Source organism: Neopsephotus bourkii, unplaced genomic scaffold (assembly GCF_033783945.1).
Source record: "Neopsephotus bourkii isolate Nb327-2 ecotype Australia unplaced genomic scaffold, CSIRO-AGI_Nbou_v1 NB_1373, whole genome shotgun sequence".
Taxonomy (NCBI): domain Eukaryota; kingdom Metazoa; phylum Chordata; class Aves; order Psittaciformes; family Psittacidae; genus Neopsephotus; species Neopsephotus bourkii.
Window position 1 is genome coordinate 3325587 of NW_026901852.1, and position 18151 is coordinate 3343737.

The following is an 18151-nucleotide window of genomic DNA, read 5'->3' on the forward strand; positions in this document are numbered from 1 at the left end:
TATCTGATGTACCTTTACCCTGGGCTGTTACTGCCCCAGAGGAGGGGAATATTTCTCTGTCCGCAGGGCCATGTCAGCTGCAGAGACACAGCATGCCAGGAGAAATGGGGCTGCGGTGAAGGTCCTTGGAAAGCACTGAGCTCAAAACCAAGAGGAGAAGGATTTCTACAGCTTTTGAAGAGCCAATGGTCAAACAACCACAAGGGGCAAGACCTTCCACCACCAGCATGAAGGAAGATATTGAAACTATCTCTCTGGATAGTGCCAGCTGGAGCCAGGTGGCATGCAAGGAGGTGATGGTGAGTGAGACCCACAAGGAGGGACCCAATGGGCTTAGCTGTCCTGCATCTACAGTGCTGGCTTGGGAGCTGGGACAGGCGGGTGGTCAGCCTGCCAACCAGGCTTCTCCGCAGGCAGCAAGACCTTACCTCCCTGCTCCAGCTCTAAAATGGCGAGCGGAAAACATCCTCACTCCCCACAAGAGCACACTGAGGCTGTGTCTAGTGCCATGCAAGCCGTGCTCAGGTGCCGTGGTGGTGAAGTTGAGGGATGGGATCTTCAAATAGGCGTATGGATTAGAAACTCCTTGAGTATGACCTGGACTGGCTTTCACACGATGTGCCTTTGGACTGTAAACCAGCTCCACATGTTTGCTGGGAAGCACCTGTTTTTCTAAAAATTAAATTTAACATAAGTAAGAGTGTGAAGTGCTTTTGCACTGGGAAGAGCTTGGAGGGCTCTAATACAGCTTTTCAGGCTCCTTGTTTTCACATTGCTGATTGCTGTGTATCTAGACGGAAAGGATTCATCAGCCTTGTTTTCTGTGAGAAAAAGAGGTGTACACAAAGGTGGTGATCACCATTTGCAAAGACACCTAAGGCATGACAGGGTCTGCTACTCAGTGAAGAGGTACATTTGCCTTGGCTAGGGTATGAGTGTGACTTGTAGGAAACGCACAAGTTTATAGGAGAGATATGGCTAATTGGAATGAAAACTACAGGCATTTAAACCCAAAGCCTGTAAGCTGCCTCAGCAAAGGCTTCTTGATTGCAGCTATATGGAAAAGGTTAACCAGGGCAAGGAGAGACTGTTATTTTAACTGATATCTCAGAACCCTAAGTTCCAGTTGACAAACCGTGAATTTAAAATAATCAAAAGAAGAGAAAAAGAGGCTGTACTTGTGGTTGCACACCTACTTGTTCATAAAACCTCCAAGCTAATGAATCCCTGTCAATGATGAACTTACTTCCAGTAAGCCTTAATTTTCAGCTGTCATAACTTATGAATTTCAACATGCACCACTTTGATCCACTACACTAACATCGCTGAAGCAGTGTATTTTTTGCTCAAAGAAATAGTGTCCAATCTCTTCATAGTGGTGTAATATTTATCTCCGTTTTGAAACTGATCTCATTTAAACTGAAAGTAAATAGAAGAGCATAGCACAGCATGTTTGGCCCTCATACACGCTGCTAGAACAAAGTACTTTTCCTGCCGATTAAAAGATAACTCATTTCTACCCTTCAGACTTCTGCACTACTGTAACTCACCAACAACACTGTTATATCCCATAAAATATAATTCCCTTTGTGTTTTCACCTTTTTCTAAACTCAAGTTTTAACAGCACTTTAGGTATTATAATTAGCTATTGTAATTAACCTAATAACTTTTCCAGACCAAAACCCAGAATGCTGAGGATGCCCAGGATACTATTTTTTGCTCTGAAGACGACAACAGTCTGTATTTCACATATAGTGGAAAATCAAACATTCTCGAGGTCAAAGAACTCAACTACCAGGTAAAAGTTGTAATTTATATACTTCCTTCAGCAGCAAACATATCTGGTAATGACTGTTTCTATATGCAAGCCATTTTTAAATCCAAACTTGAAGTTCACAACACAAAGTTCACACGACTGTTGTGCAATCAAATACATGTTTTTTAAAGCAGAATCATGCTCTTTGCCGCAATATGGACAGCAGGTTAAACCCTCCATTGTAAACATATCTAGTAAAGCTAGGGGATAAACAAAGAAAAGAGATCTGTTTCTAGGCTCTGTTTTTTCTCAATCTTGAACCAAATTACTGCTCTGAAGGCTGGAGCAGAGGGCCTGTCTATCCAGCCAGGGATGGCGAGAGCCCTTGGCAAGAATTAATATGCAGAAGGAGACAAAGAGAGGGTGACTTACAAGGAGGATTTCAGAAAAACAGTGACATTTTTCATCTCCCTTTTTTCCTCCATGGCATCTGAAATAGATTTCACAATTTTCAATTTAGCATAATTTCAAATTATATTAAAAATTTGAAGCATTTAGAATTTACAGTAGCGATAAATTATCAAAGTAACAGAGGACAGAAATAGCTTTAGTGATTAACAGAGTAAGAAGCAAGGCATGAAAACTATACTTGGCTGTAAAAGAACTTTCTTCCATATATTTCTGAAGACTAACAATATTTTTTAATATAAACTCTGCTTGCAATATAACTTCAGAGATATTTATTGCTAAGTAGTTTATAGCTTATACTGAAGGGACTTGTTTCTTTCTTTGTTAGGTTAACATGGCATCCCAGATTCCCTGGTATGAAAGCCTTGCTCAGATGAAGATGCCCTGGGCCTGGAAATCGGATCCACGTTCTCATGTGACAATAATCCAGAATCTTAATTTAAAAGTTCAAAGTGGTCAGATGCTAGCTATTATTGGAAGCACTGGTAAGAGCAAAGAAATTTCATGATTTTACTAACTCTCAGCTAAAACACACACTGCCAAGAGCAATGCTCTGCAGTCTTGAATTACAAAATCTAGTTGAGAAACTGTTGGAAATGTGTCACTTAAATATATTCTTTAAAATGTAGGAGGTAACAAAGTATGAGTAAATACAGAACGATACGGGGGGGGGGGGGCATTAACATTTATTTCCAAATCGAACTTTTTTATGGCTTTTACACATTTGCGATTTTTTCTGGAGGTGTAGCAGGGTTTGTTGTAAGTGTGACCTGCAGTCCTGACTCTGCTGGACATGAACAGCTTCATGGCTCAGATTCAAAACAAGCCAATTGCAGACTTTACCCAGTAACATAGCAGACAAATGAGGACAGACCCTGTAAGAAGTATCAGGGACAAGTTGCATAGCCATAAGCAGAAATTCCCTTCAGACTGGAACAATTCTAACAGGATAAAATATCACCTTTGGATTAATTAAGAGAAATTTAAGGAGAAGAAAAGACAGTTCCTCTTCTGCTTGGCTTTAAATTGGGTCTTTGACTTCTTACATTTTTTAGTGGGACTGGTTTAATCTTCTCAAGGTGAGGGTGACTAACAGAGAGATGGCTTTTACCCAATGTGGTTAGTTGAGTCTGAGCTTACCTGGAGGGATAAATAGTAGACATGTGACCTATTAAACTGAAGTAAAAAGTACCTATGCTGTGGAAGCAAAAAAACCCGTGCTGTGTCTCCACTAGACTCTGACATCAGGTTAGCTCAGTGATTCAGTAAAGATGCTCTCTCTCAAAGGCAAAGTATATTTGCCAATAAAATTTCAACTTTATTTCTACAAAATAGGTTTTTCTTCCCCATTGCCATGGGATTTTTTTCTTACCAGATATCCTCAATGTATTTGAAGTTGTACCTTAGATATTGTCCTGATAATAAAAGGAAAAGCTTCTGATGAAATAACATATTGAGTTATAGCACCTTTGTAAGGTAATATACACTGAGCACAAGCCCCTTTTAGCAAACCAGTTGAACTATTTTTAAAAGCTGTTTATCATCTATTTCATCAAATGGCTTAGTAAAGTGGATTAAACTGCTGATGGGTTTCACATTGTCAATGGCAATCAATATGTCACTCTTAAATAGAGCAATACGTGGTTTACAGATGGATGGGTTTCTTTTTTAAAATATATATATTAAGAAAAAAGCGTGGAATTAATCTTTCAACAGGGAGACTAGAAATAAATGACATCTAATCATAATAAGACAGCTTTGTGTGTTTACATACAGTATCATACAGCAAAAAGGAAAAAATCATTTGCTATTGAATTCCAAATCAGGTGTTGTTTTCATTGTTTTACTTCTCTTAGATCTCAGTATGAGCCAGCTTTTCTTAATTATTGAAATGACTTTTTGTCTTATTTAAGTCTCAATAATTTTTATTTCAATCATGATTAAGATTCCTATTGTCTGTATAATAATGTAGTGCCTTAGTCATACAGCTGTTCCAGCTGCCGTTTCTGAATTCACAATTCTCTCCACAAAGCAAGCTCGTCAGGCATTTAGGTGCCAGCCCTGCAACCCAGCATGGGACACCACCTTTCACCTGTGTTTCAAAAGTGAAAGAAAGGTTATAGGAAGACCTTACGATCTTGCTTCTTGAACTCATGGAACTATCGTCAATGCCCAACTAAACAGTTTTACTGGGAAATAAGAGAGTTTAAAGTCAAGTACTCCATTCCAGAGGAGAGAGGTTTCCTGAACATGAGCTTATAGTCAGTATTTTCTTTCAAGATCATTCTTTCTCTGTGTCTTTGGAAAAACCTCAGGAAAGGCTGGGGAAAAGACATTAAGGAATGAAAACTTCTATCCACTGTTTGTGACTAAATCACTTTTCAAATTTATCCTTTGGAAGTTAATATAATTTTCAATATCCATTCTTCTAGCTGGTGGAAAGACATCCTTGCTTGATGTGATAACCTGCCGGGATCATGGAGGCAAAGTCACGACCGGTCAAATCATGATCAATAATAAACCCTGCACACCCCAGCTTGTTAAGAAATGCATAGCACACGTGCGTCAGGATGACCGACTGCTCCCTCACCTGACTGTCAGAGAAACACTACTGTTCGTTGCCAAACTGCGCCTTCCAAAGTTTTTTTCAGACTCACAAAGGGAAAAAAGGGTAATTAAGCTGTTGGAGAAAAAAATAAATTTGTCAAAAATGTGTCTGACAGCAATTATCCAAGAGATCCTGTGTGTTTGGAGTCAGAACAGCTAATCTGGCATTTTTTCATGTAGATTATGAATTATAAACCTTTCTCTTCTTTCAAGATAGAAACCAGCAATTGTTCCAAAGCTCATAAAAAATGACAATCTAGAGAAAGCATTAGAGAGGCTGAAAGAAGAACTAAATTGCTGATCGCTGAGTCTTTTTTAATGTTATCTCTAAAAATCAAGATTTGTTTTCAAGTGTCTCTTAATCAGATAGCACTGAAATATCCAGCTGAATTTTAACCACATTAATCATATCTTCAGCTTTATCTATGCACGAGTGTGCAAATAAACTCTTGCCTTAACTCTGTTACCCTTTGGTTCCCCTCAGGTAGAAGATGTTATAGCTGAACTACGGCTGCGTCAGTGCGCAAACACCAGGGTAGGGAACGAGTATCTCCGTGGAGTTTCGGGAGGCGAGAGGCAGAGGGTGAGCATTGCTGTGCAGCTGCTCTGGAACCCAGGTGAGCAAAACCCTGACACCTTCCTGTGTCCACCACAGACCACTGAGGGAAATGGGGCAGCAAATGAAGATAGATTTTTTCAGGGAAGAGTCATATGCACAGTTGCCCCTGGGGTAGCTTGAGGAGTTTATACTCAGGACACTTAGCAGGTCTTGTACCATCCTCTGCCAGAGGCTCTCTCTCCATAGCAAAGTTAGACACAGCGACTGAGTGCTGGTCCATTTGCTTAAATTGAAATCACTGCTGATCACAGATAATGCTGTAATTATTACAGGAACATTTCTGTAAATTGAGTGTTTCAGCAGCTAGCCCACTTTCACTTCTGCCACCTGTGCCAGTGGAAAAGCAGTGACAAACCTAGGCAGAGCCCCCCCTGCTCTCTAAAACCAGCATCACACAAACTACTGGAAGTGGCCTGAAGTAACCCTCACAGCAGTGCTCTGGTTTGTAAATACCAATGTGAGGTTTGTTTTCTGTCTGACCACATGCCATAAGTTACTTAGGCTGCTGGCCTATTATAACACTGAGATTGTTTTCCTGTCCTCCAACCCAGCCTCCATTTACATGTGCAATGTTAATAGGGAAGGTAATTTTTTTAACTGTATCCTCAGTCACTGTGGTCTTGTGCAACTCAGTGAAGGGGCTGGCTTATGCCACAGGACTAGAAACTTCCATTGCCTTCAGTAACAGCAAAACTTGATGCTAAATCCACAGTCGATTTTGCAGGACTAAATCCCCTATCTGCTCTGCTATATATCAAAAGCACTACTAATCTTGGCTTCAGCCTCTTGTTGAGCAAGATTTCCTATCAGATTCCCCCCTGGGAAATGGATCTGAGAAATTTTTGCTTGTATAAAAGTTATATTTTTATAGTTATGGGGAAAGCAAAAGCCTTTTTTTTTTTTTTTTGGAAGAAACTGGTCAGGAATAGATGTGCTAGTACGGAAGTAAAAGAAAATAATCAGTTGTAGGAAAAGTAAGTAAAGCATTCTTTACACTTTAAACATGTTACACCCCCCAGCAGAGAAACCATGTTTGTGTATAGCCATTGCCTTGTGCTCATGGAAGCCCTTAAGCTCCATAACACCACAAACACTACAAATTAATAAAACACTTTGAAGTTGGTAGCAACAAATTGCAAAACAAACAAGTAATTCCAAACATATGCATATCTCTTCACATATATGTATATATACATATGTATACAGACGACAAGTTGGGGTAGGAGAAGCTATGTTAATACTGTATGGGTACTTACACGTGAATAATGCAGGAGGTTTTAATATCAAGCACTTAGGTTAAAATAATTTGGTAGGCAGGATACTAAACTAGTACTATTGTTTTAATTAATATTAATGTACCTGATTAGTACTGGCAGTGCAAAACTGCAGAGAAGAATGTAAACTTAAGAAGGAACTTAAAACTGCACCTCAGTGAAAGATAAAGAAAACTCTGGTTTCCAGTGGAAGCAAGAGAAGACTTAAAATAATTACTCTTGGCCATCATGTTCAGTAAGATAGTGAAATAAATTGCCACTGTTGAATATTTAGTGATGCTGGTATGAAATATACTTTGAACTTTAAAAAAGTAAAATATATCCATGAGATTTCATGCACTAGCACCATTTCACTTAGAATGTATTTTCTAAATCAGACATGCTGCTTTCCTCAGCTAAACTTATTGTCTTTGGCAGGAATACTCATACTTGATGAGCCCACATCTGGACTGGACAGTTTTACTGCACATAACCTTGTGATAACATTATCCAGACTGGCCAGAGGAAACAGATTAGCCCTTCTTTCACTTCATCAGCCCCGGTCAGATATCTTCCAACTGTTTGATTTAGTTCTTCTGATGACTTCTGGACTCACTGTTTATTGTGGAACAGCTAGAGACATGGTCCAGTACTTCACAGAACTAGGCTATCCCTGCCCGAGGTACTGCAATCCTGCGGATTTCTATGGTTAGTATCAAGCACTGCCATAAAAAAAGGTTACTGGAGATCATGTGCTTTTGTAAGTGTATCAGCTAACACTGATTTTTATTGACCATAACTGTCTTAGAAATGCTTTATAACTGACTCAAATCAATACTGCAGCAAATTCAGTTTTTAACAAGATCCTTATCTGTCAGCACATGAGATGTAACAAAAACAAGAGGTATGGACAAAATCAGTTTTAAATAATCATCCTTCTAACCCTGCCAGGTGTAGCAGCCCTTCCACATGTTTAGCACACTTATTCCCATGTTTTAATTGATTCAAACTTCAATATCTTCACTGGGGAAGACATGGATGAACTGAACAATTGCTTTCTGTAGCCAGTTCTGAATCCAGAAATGTAGGAAGCTATTTTCCCAGGGTGAGGAATAATACAGCTGGAACAGTAAATGGGAAAGAGGAGTGCTGCCCAACAGAGCACGTTGGAAGGGAGAAAAACCAAACCCAGAGAGCAGCAACCCTTTTATTCCTCTTCTCGAAGAACATTAACTGCATGGTTCCAAATCCATTTTTCTTCTGGGTTTTGCAACATGGAAAAGGAATCTGGCCCTGTTAACCTAATGGCAGTAGTCTCTTACCACAGAGGTTGGTTCAGTTCCAGCCTCGAGGTCAGTTGGCTCAGAAACCTTATACAAACACCAACCTCAGTGCTCTAGAGTAAACTCTTCAGCTGTGCCTATGTGGCAGGCAGTGTCTGCTCATATCAGCTGTGCAGAGATAAACAGAAGTAAACCTCACTGTCAAGCCCTGCAAAAAGACCTTTGCCATCACCAAGTGTCAAAGCAGTCTCCACTTGATGAAGGCTTGCAGCACCCTGTATGTGAATGGAGACTGAGGCACTCATGGGGAGCCTTGTCGCTGCAAGCCAGTGTTACAGGGAGAAACCCCTGCAACATGAAGACAGGGAAGGGTGAGGAAAGAAGGTGGAAGCTCATTTAGTGGTATGCAGAGTCAGCACCCACAGAGAGAGAAAAGAAATATGGGCAGCAGGAAGGCAGAAATAGGACAGAATGGTAGAGGATGCCACAGCAAGAAGGAACACCTGACACAAGCACACACATTCTGGCTGTGTGTCTGATGGAGAAACAGGACACCATGGCAGAGGGAAGAGGTAAGGCAGACTGCAACTCATTCTTGCTGGACTCCTGCTGAGGAGTGGCTGCACAGAGATGATTAGCCCAGTGTAAGGACTTACAAAATGTGCAGATATAGCTCTCTCAGCAAGCAGGTGCAAAATGTCAGGTATTGTCACTCTACACTGAAGGTCAGCACTGGAAAATACTATTAATAAGATTTGAAAGACTACTAGATTAAAAAAGATAATTGTTCAGTAAATAATGCTGAGTCACTTAGTTTTGCTTCTACTATGTTGTCCTTAGATAATATTCTTGGGCTTTCTCAGTATCAAGTAAAGTTTATGGCACCTCAAAAAGGATGATAACTATCAAAATACAGGTGGAAAAATACCACGTGATTTAAGTTAGTAACATAACAGATTGTGAATGCCTGCATGCCAAGAAGGAAATTCAAACTGTTTATTCCCAGCAGCCCTCTTCAGTCCACTATTAAAATTTCAAAAAATGTGAAATAGCAGTCTACAATTTTATAATAAGCAATTAGGAAATCTCAGTGATTCGTTGTATGACTAGGGCCATTTCCCAAGGCAAAATACACATTAACAATCTGTTCTTTCTTAATTACCTAAAGTAACTGATAAAGTTTTGACCATTGTAGCTTAATTTATGCACACGGGTTGTACTGTCTGCTCATGATAAAATTTCTGATTCTAAACACATCATGAAGTTACTACACCTGTAGCATACGGATACATGTCAAATGTCTTGCAGTTGATTTGACCAGTATTGATAAACAGACTGCAGAAAAGGAGATGGAAAGCCGAAAAAGAGCAAATACTCTTGCCAACTTGTTCCTAGAAAATGTCAAAGATTTTGATGATTTCTTATGGAAAACTACTGAAGGAGACAATGTTGCAAAAACACTCAGCAAGCAAAGGTAAAGAGAAGAATGTCATACAGCAGAACTGGAATTAACAGCCCCAGCCTGTGCTAATTTCCTTTTTTTTTCCTTTTTTTTTTTATTTTGGGCAGGTCCCATTTTAATTCAGAAGAGGCTATCAACATGCCTCACCATTCATGTGATCAGTTACCAGGACCCTTAAAACAGTTCACTGTATTATTAAGGTAACATATCTCCAGAATAAACAGTTGTGTATCATGCCTGTTTGCATTTCAAACCATAAGAAAGCAGCACAAAATAGGAACTGAGTGCATGCCGAAAATGCAGAGCTAGCTCTACGCCTGGGAACGCCTAGAGCAGAAGTGTTCTGTGCCAGCTCACCCCAGCTGTCTGGGCAGGACAGTAGTCAGATGTAGGACCCCACCTTTCTGCCCCAGGGCTCCACCCAGTCAGCTCGAGGTCATATGGCTGGGAGCCTGCAGCTTTAAGTAGCAGCAAGAGCCTCCAGGCTCAGCAATACGTGTCCCAGATTTGGGTGCTGCCATCCTGATACCCGGGCCAAAGTGTGGTGACTCAACCCTCAGCAAGCCCAGGCTCAAGCATTGCCATCCTCACACCTCTGCCTCAGATTTGAAGCCTTTAGTGATGATAACCAGCATAGATGATAGGTACTGCAGTTGGGTTTCATGCTTGTGTACTCAAAAGAAACATGATCAACGAGGTTAGAACCTGTAAAACATCACTACCAGTATCAGCTGTTGTTAGCATATGGTACAGATCCCTAACAGAGAGACTTCTGTGACTGAAGTAATTGCTTCTGTCTCTCTAAAATCAGACCGTCCCACCTTCATTGCCTTCCTTCCAGGTTTCAGAATTTAGGACCTGAAATAGTAGGCAGCTACAGACACTCAATAGCTTTGATTAAGTAAAGTCCTTTACGGAAACAGACAGCCTGACTTCTATTTGAAGTCAGGAAATCTCATGAACTGATTTTAGGAGAGTGTTCAGACAGCATATCTGAATTTAAGTGGCATTAATAAGTACTATACCTTATGGTCATGTTCTTGTTTTCCTAGTCGTCAGGTCTCCAATGACTTCAGAGATCTTCCAACACTATTAATCCATGGAATTGAGGCCCTTCTCATGTCATTATTAATTGGATTTTTGTACTATGGCCACGAGAAAACCAGACTTTCTATTCGTGACACAACAGCACTGTTGTACACGATGGGTGCATTAATCCCATTCATAGTGATTTTGGATGTTATTGCCAAATGTAAGTGCCAGTTTTCTTGTAAAAGTTATAAGCAATCAAAATCAGAAAATTCTTGAATTGATAAAAAATATATACTTCTTAATGCAGCCCTAAGATGAAATCAACCTGTTTTTTCCTACCCTGCAGGTCACTCGGAAAGAGCTATGCTTTATCATGACTTAGAAAGTGGAATGTACTCTGTTAGCCCATACTTCTTTGCTAAGGTAATTGGATTCATTGCCAGAAAATACAAACTGCTAGCTTTAACATTAGAAAACACAAACAAGTCAAAGCCTCATTGTATAAATGATCACATTCTTATATGACTTTGTTCTTTTGTGTCTGCCAGCTAAGGGTATTGCTCTTGGTTCTTTGGCATCAATGGATGAAGCCTCACACTACTTTAGATCTGTTGTCGTAAGTCATGGCTGAGATCCCACCCCAGAAAAGCCAAAGAAGAATCTTTCACTGGGTTGTTTAGCTGGAAGTTGAGAAATCTCAAACTCATATGTGAGGGATTAGACCATTTTACATACCTGCATATTTCATTCACTGAAACATTTTTGAAAGTTTGATTACATGCCTTGATCTGCAAAACAAAATATTAATACTAAATGCTAAAGCAAAGGTAAAACAGAAATGGCAAAATGCTGTGACATTTCCTTCCAGTAGTTGTTTGGGCCTGTACTTGTCCTGGGTTTAGCAGAAACAGAGTTTCTGAAATAACAAAATCAAAACCCCAGAACTTTTTAAAAAAATACATTATCTTTTTCACAGGGGTTTAGAATAATCCCTTCTTTGTGATGTTGCCACTGTTAGATAAGTTCTGCCTGCCATGGCATCTGTAATTTAGGTTTCCATTTCTGCACAAGACTTTAAATGCTTATTAATGGTTGCCAGAGAAAAATATTCTTTGCATTGTGTCACAAAGATTGCACATTATTCATAGAGAAATCGATGTAATTTATTACAACCTTAGTATTAGAAGATAGTTACAGCCCTCTTTGGAAGAAATAATCATAATGCTTTCTATACATACCTTTAGATATTTGAGAAAATCCTGTGCCTTTTTGTTTTACACTGAGTTAAGTAGCTGCTAAGTGGACTGCCTTTGGGACAAAGCAGGAAAGTGACCAACAGCCAAATTTGTCTCCAGTTTGATCTCACACCAGAGTCAACCAAATTTGGACAAAACATGGTTTCCATGAGTCAGTAACAGTATTACTATCAAGCACACCAGTTCTCAGGGAAGGTGTCTGAAATTCTTAGTAGCTGCCAAAACAAGACATCTAATCTGTAACAAGAATCCTCTCAATTTAACAATTAGTTATAGGAATTGTCACAACTGGAGAAAAAATTAGTGAGGATTTCAATTTCTGGTTTTGCATGTCACTGACAACACCTAACAGGGAGATGACTGCTTTCTACAGGGGTATTTCCTGTAGTTTTTAGAAACAGTCCATAAGTACATCAAGGTGCATCTCAGGTGTTTTTGTAAATATTATTCAACTTACTCTCTAATTTTTTCTTCCTGAACAGATTTTGGGGGAGCTCCCAGAACACTGTGGCTTTGTTATCATTTCTGCAGTTCCCATCTACTGGCTGTCAAACCTTATTCCTGAAGTAGAACGTTTCCTGCTGTGCTTCCTCTTGGTATGGCTGGCTGTGTACACTGCCCGCGCACTGGCACTTTGGATGGCAGCAATGCTGCCGACATCACAGCTCTCAGCCTTCTTTGGCAACGTCATTTTCACAGCATGCTACCTGAGTGGTGGTTTTGTGATAAGCCTGAAAAACCTCTGGACAGGTAGGCCAAAGCTCCCACCACACCTCCAAACTGAAACATTGATGGTTTCCATCAGCAACCGGTTGTTGTGAGGCTGAGTGTGTCCAGTGCAGGAAAACTCAGCTTTATTTCTACCTTTGCAATTGTCATCTTGGGTGGTGACATCTTGGAGTCAGATTGTTCATTTTGCATCGTTTTCTCCAAGAATGAGGTAAGGAGAAGTTTGGTCAAAAAAAACTCCACTAGTTTTTATATTGTTCCTATTTTTTTTCAGTAAAAGTAATTATATTCAGTAGATAAGGTCTGAGCTCCAGTCTTTATCTGTTGACTCTGTTGACAGTGGGAGTTTGAAAGACATGGATATTAGTGTTCTCTTAATTGTCCACCTCCATGTGACAATATAAAGTATCTCTGCCATTTTGTCCAGTAATGAAATGGTATATATTTACAGCCTGTGGTTGTCAAGAAATTAGACAAACCTGTTGTATCTGGCAGCCACACAGCAGTTTTTGAACTCTCAAGTTGTGTGTATGTATATCAATTTCTTTCTGCCTTTTTTTTTTTTTTTCCTTCCAGTTCCATATTGGTTTTCTAAAGTCTCTTTTCTCAGATGGAATTTTCAAGGAATGATGCAAATTCAGTTCACTGACACCACATATGAAATGCCTTTCGGAAATTTTAGTTTTCAAATACCAGGGAAACTTGTAAGTCACTAATAATCATTACAAACATTTGATAACCAAGTAGAATGCTATTTGTGTGCCTGTCATATTTAACTAGATGCTGTAGGACTCAATTTTGGCAAGCACTATATTAAAATGTGAAGTCACATTATACTTTGTATGTTTCAAATTTGGGCCTACAGCATTCACTCCTTTTGTGCCTTTCTTCTTAGTGGAAGAGAAAAAAGGGAAAAAAACAAAGGGCAACTATTATCTACACAAGGCCCAACTACTGCTTGCTGAAATGGTACAGAAGCTGTGCTCTGTTCCTCAGGAATACTGCAGCCACTAGACATAGCATATGAGTAACCAGCTATCAAACCACTCCGAGAGTTACAGCCTTCTGGAGACCAAGGGGAAGGGCGGCAGTGACCAGACATTCACAAAAATTGTGTGTCTGTTCCCTAGTTTTGTGTTTTCCATGGTTACAGGTGATACAGTCTATGGACCTGGACTCCCACCCTCTCTACATGAGCTACCTCGTCCTCACTGGCACCATTGGCACTTTCCTGTTTTCATACTACCTGTGTCTGAGATTCATCAAGCAGAAATCAACCCAAGACTGGTAACAGCAAACCACGCAAAGGAGGCAAGAACCCAGGGCAAGCTCACACGCTGATTTTCTGTGCAATGAGAGCGGAGCCGCGGGGCCGGCTCGCCGCAGGATGGCAGCAGCACACCGGGAGCCGGGAGCCACCGGCTTCACTTCGGGATTGCAGCCCGGAATTGGGGCTTGGGAGAGGGTTGGGGGGAGGGTGTTTTTGTTTGACGTACCGGTCTTATAGGTGACAAGACGCTTATGATTTCACCACACCTTGAAATATTCTGAGCTATGGGCCAGCGATTTAGAAGGGACCCATCTTGCGTAGTAAGTCCATCATGTTTGAATATAGAGTGATCACATACTTCTGAGCAAACAGCATCAGCAGACACAAAACACTGCTTTCCGTAGCCTGTATAACACTCAGCACTCAGAAGAACAGCCTAGAGGAAAGCAACACAGAAAATTTCACTGGTGCTTCAGGAGAACACGAAGTATGGAAAACACACCTGTTAACTGTGCAGGTTCTAATTGCTGATGTGCTTTAAGGCTTTGCCTCTGTGTACCATTTCAATGCCGTTGATGCCCCAGAATGGGTATTTACTAGCTGTACAGTTGATTTCTAGTAACAGAGCAAATTATCTCACCTTCTTGAGTTTATTTTTACAGTATAAATACATTCCAAGTGATTGTTATCAAGCTCATCTTTCTCCGTGGCAATAAAATCATAGCAATTTGCCAAGTTTGGTTCCTAAGATTTTCAGGTAGAAAATACCTACCTGCCCCTCCAGTAATTAAAAATGTAATGATGCTATCTGTGAAACGCTTGTAATGGTGCACCTAGTTATGCTCAGACATAGGACACAAATGCTCACAAAGTGACTAAGGGTAAATAGATGGCTATAATTCACCTGCAGTCACAGCAAGTGTATGTGCAAATTATGTATACAGTTCTTGTGAGGATTTTATAACATTCACGTGCTTGGTTTTTTATTTGGATGCATATCTCTGCGCTTATACACAGAGACACAGAACATGTTGTCTGCTCTACTTTGATTTACATGTTGCACACAGTGTGAAATTCCTAGTGTAATCAGCTATAACACCCTGAATACTGTTATGCAAATCTCTCCCCCCCTCTTCTTTTCTTTTAAGAAATAAGATGAAAGAACATCAGTATTTTATTATTCTATTTGGCCATTAGGACTGCCACATTACTTTACACAGGTTCCATGTGGTAATAAATTCCCAGGCAGGCTGTAGTCTAAAGGTGTTAAGCAGGTCTGATTAAATAACAGTTTCAGCCCCAGGCAGCAACAGGAATCCAAATCCATTCCAAGGTTCTTCTAAGGTGAATTCTACCATTTCTTCCAGGTTCTGTTGCATTTGATTTTGGAAAAAAAAAACCCAACAAACCCCACTTGATCTGATGCTAGTGCCATTTTGAAATTATCAGATTTTCATTGCCTTTTAATGGCAAAGCCAATTCTTTCAGTCCAATTCAGCATCATTAAATTGTCAGACTAGCAGCTTCCTGTTTGATTCTTAATTATTCCTTTTTATTATATTTAAGACACTTAATTTTTTTAAAGTGGTTTACTCTTCTTTGTAATGATCTGTTGTGATTAGAATCTCTTTTATATTACACTGAAGTTTTAAGGGTATATATTGGTACTTCTAGTCTAAACCTCTATTTTCAAGGTATTTAGAGGATTAAATTCTAGGCTGACTCTCTGTTGTGAATTCACTTTGATGTTTAATAAAAAAAAAAAAGGAGCGACACAATGGGAGAAATTAAAGACATAAGGGACAGCTCTGAATTTTAGGGGCATATTGTCATGCACAGAAATCTTCAGGCATCTAGATAAGAATATACCATAGCCTTAACTTTGAATTTCTTTCCTTTTGTGAAATTAGTCAGGCTGCTGACATTACTTAAACAGCCTTTTTCAATTTAAAATTCCACCCTCTTTAACATTATGCAGCAGGACCAAGCGGTGTGAGTGTTTCCGAGGTGGTGTTATGACAAGGGTGGATATATACATAATGGGAACTTGAGTGGTGAGCCTCGGAACAGCCATCGTATGGGGTGTAGGAAGAGCTATCATAGGATGCGGCCAGGCCTGTGTTTACACAGAAAAAGCTCATATTCTATATACTACAATTACATTAACACGCTGCCTATGATCATATCTTGTTTCCTTGATGCCTAGAGATGGGGAATATAGGCTGTGATTATTGTTACAGGCTTTAGCAATAAGAAGATGGGAGCCTTGAAATACCAGCAATTAGCGTTGGTGCCTAACAATAGCATGCCGTGGGGCTGTGTACCGGGAAAAGCACAGGGAAGAGCGGGTGGATGACACACCACCTGCCCCACTCGCTCTGCCAGGAGCTGAAAATAGTACGAGTTTAGGGGGAATTACCCACCTCCCAGCCAATGAAGGTCACGCTGTATACCACGGCCTCTGCCTTCGTGTCCTGCTTCACATTAGTTTTGTGTGGTAAAGGTTTCACACTTCCACAGCGGAGCTGCTGCTGCTGCAAAAACAAGTGGACAGTGAGGGAATAGAAATCTTCCTGAGAGTTCAAACCAAGGCTAAATGTCTTAATTTAACGTCAGCACAGCTCTGCTTTCCAGGTCTCGAAGTAGCCGCCCTGTTTCCTCAGGACTGCCCTGTGTCAGCAGCAGCTCCGTGTGCCCTCCTGCCTACATCAGTAAAACCAGCTGCAGCAGTCTGCAACCATCTCAACACAGAAACTAAAGATCACAAGCTCACTGTGCAGAACTCACCATCCTGTGCGTCCCACACACGACAGAGTTCAGTTTGTTATGGAGTTTAAGCACTGCAGTGAGGCAGATCTGTCATCTAAGTGGAGGACTGCCTGTGGAACAAGGCCACAGGCCTGAGGATTCACCCACTCCCGCCTTTGCTCTCCTGTATCCTCCCTGGCCAGACTCAAAAAGGACCTCCTTGGCCCTAAGTCACTGTCCCTGCTGGGGCAGACAATCAGGACAGTGCAGGACGGGCTTTGGAAGGGCATCATGCTCAGTTGGTTACGGAGTTTCCAAGTTGTTTTGCCCAGACGTCGTTTGAGCTGCCCAGTGCGGGACATGAATTGCAACAGGCTATGGGGTTTCAGCCTGCATACACAGCAAATTTGGGAACAGGAACATCAAATACAAGAGACAACAATATCTGTAAGGAAAACTCACCAAATCCAGAAATAAAAAAATCTGTGTGGGTTAAATGGATACTATAAAGCACGGTGTGGACAACAGAACTGCATGCTGTTACACCACCTCTGAGTACTAAAGATGGCGTCTTACCTGTAAAGAGACAGGTAAGAAAGGTCTTTACTACTGAAAGTATTTAATAAAGGGAGAGGTGGAAAGTTCTTCCCCAGCCTCCACTCCAAGTTTATGCAGCCTCTCCACTTGGCAAAAGGGACAAACTTTTTTAGCACTGGAAAATGGATTATAGAAACACTGCTTTGCATATTGGCTCGTGGGTAGTGGCAGTCCTCCAAAATACTTTTAACTCGTCGTTTGGCAAGGACTAGCTTTCACTATGGCTAAGCTAAATTAATAAGTAGCTGCTGAAAGTTTCATCCCGTATTTGTTCGTCGCTAAATGCATTCAGAAATGCTAAGTAAGTAACAAGTATCAATAGCCACCCCTTTTAATTAAAAAAGACACCCATGAAATTCCTTTAAAAACAGGTAAATCACGGACAACATGCTAAGCAGGGAGGTGAGAAATTGCAGGTGTTGGTATGTCCAGTGGTACCAGAAAGAGCAAACCTTTCAGGTTTTAGCCACAATGATTAATTTTACTGGCAGTAGACAAGAGAGAAGGTACATGGAGCTCTGTGACATGCTGCTTTTATTCCTGTTACACTCTGAGAGCCAAGACAAGCCCTTCACATGTTAGCAGCTATTAATTAAGGCAACAATGTTTAAGCAGTGGGTTGAGGTAATTTTAAAACCACTTAACCCTTTTAAGAACCGATGAGCTTTAAAAAGCATACATATGTGCGTGAGTTCATATTAGCATGCATATGCAGAGGTATCTGCACAAATAGATTACATATACATGTACATACACACACAACCATAATGCCTATGATAGCTCCTTTTTGTTTTTTTCTTTCAAGGAATAACGAAAAATCAAGTGCTGCTGCCAATTTATGTAATTAATTATAAAACTGTTTGTTGACGTTTAATCGCTGAATCAAACTTACGGTTATTCTGAATTGCAAATTTTGTTGGCATTATTTTGCTTTTGTGGTTACAATTAGGTACTTTCATGCTTAGATAAGTAATTTTGTGGTTACAATTACGTACTTAACGCTTCCAGTACTAAGAAACTGCAGCTTAATAGACCCCTCAACCTTCACATCACAGCTCCAGAACCAGCAT

General features: G+C 40.4%; 1 protein-coding gene and 1 long non-coding RNA gene across 2 annotated transcripts; one reads left to right on the forward strand and one right to left on the reverse strand.

Moving 5' to 3' along the window:
* The first annotated feature begins 48 nt into the window (after positions 1 to 48).
* On the forward strand, positions 49 to 14054 carry ABCG8 (ATP binding cassette subfamily G member 8). The gene is made up of 13 exons (XM_061367175.1): positions 49 to 299; positions 1677 to 1799; positions 2554 to 2710; positions 4658 to 4896; positions 5317 to 5449; positions 7143 to 7412; positions 9296 to 9461; positions 9557 to 9649; positions 10502 to 10701; positions 10828 to 10904; positions 12220 to 12487; positions 13043 to 13170; positions 13620 to 14054. The coding sequence occupies exons 1-13, from the start codon at positions 186 to 188 to the stop codon at positions 13755 to 13757; spliced, it is 2106 nt and encodes a 701-aa protein (XP_061223159.1). The 5' UTR covers positions 49 to 185; the 3' UTR covers positions 13758 to 14054.
* An 843-nt stretch (positions 14055 to 14897) lies between these two features.
* On the reverse strand, positions 14898 to 16515 carry LOC133219691 (uncharacterized). The gene is made up of 2 exons (XR_009727483.1): positions 16160 to 16515; positions 14898 to 15106 (listed from the first exon to the last, which is right to left on the reverse strand). It is a non-coding gene; the product is annotated as an uncharacterized LOC133219691 (long non-coding RNA).
* Positions 16516 to 18151: the final 1636 nt, after the last annotated feature.

What these genes read in the sequence shown, in the direction of transcription:
- ABCG8 (XM_061367175.1), top strand. Translation starts at nt 186, where the DNA reads ATGGTCAAACAACCACAAGGGGCAAGACCTTCCACCACCAGCATGAAG. An exon ending in AGCTATTATTGGAAGCACTG is followed by an intron (nt 2,711 to 4,657) that starts GTAAGAGCAAAG and finishes CCATTCTTCTAG; the next exon opens with CTGGTGGAAAGACATCCTTG. An exon ending in TTTGGATGTTATTGCCAAAT is followed by an intron (nt 10,702 to 10,827) that starts GTAAGTGCCAGT and finishes CCTACCCTGCAG; the next exon opens with GTCACTCGGAAAGAGCTATG.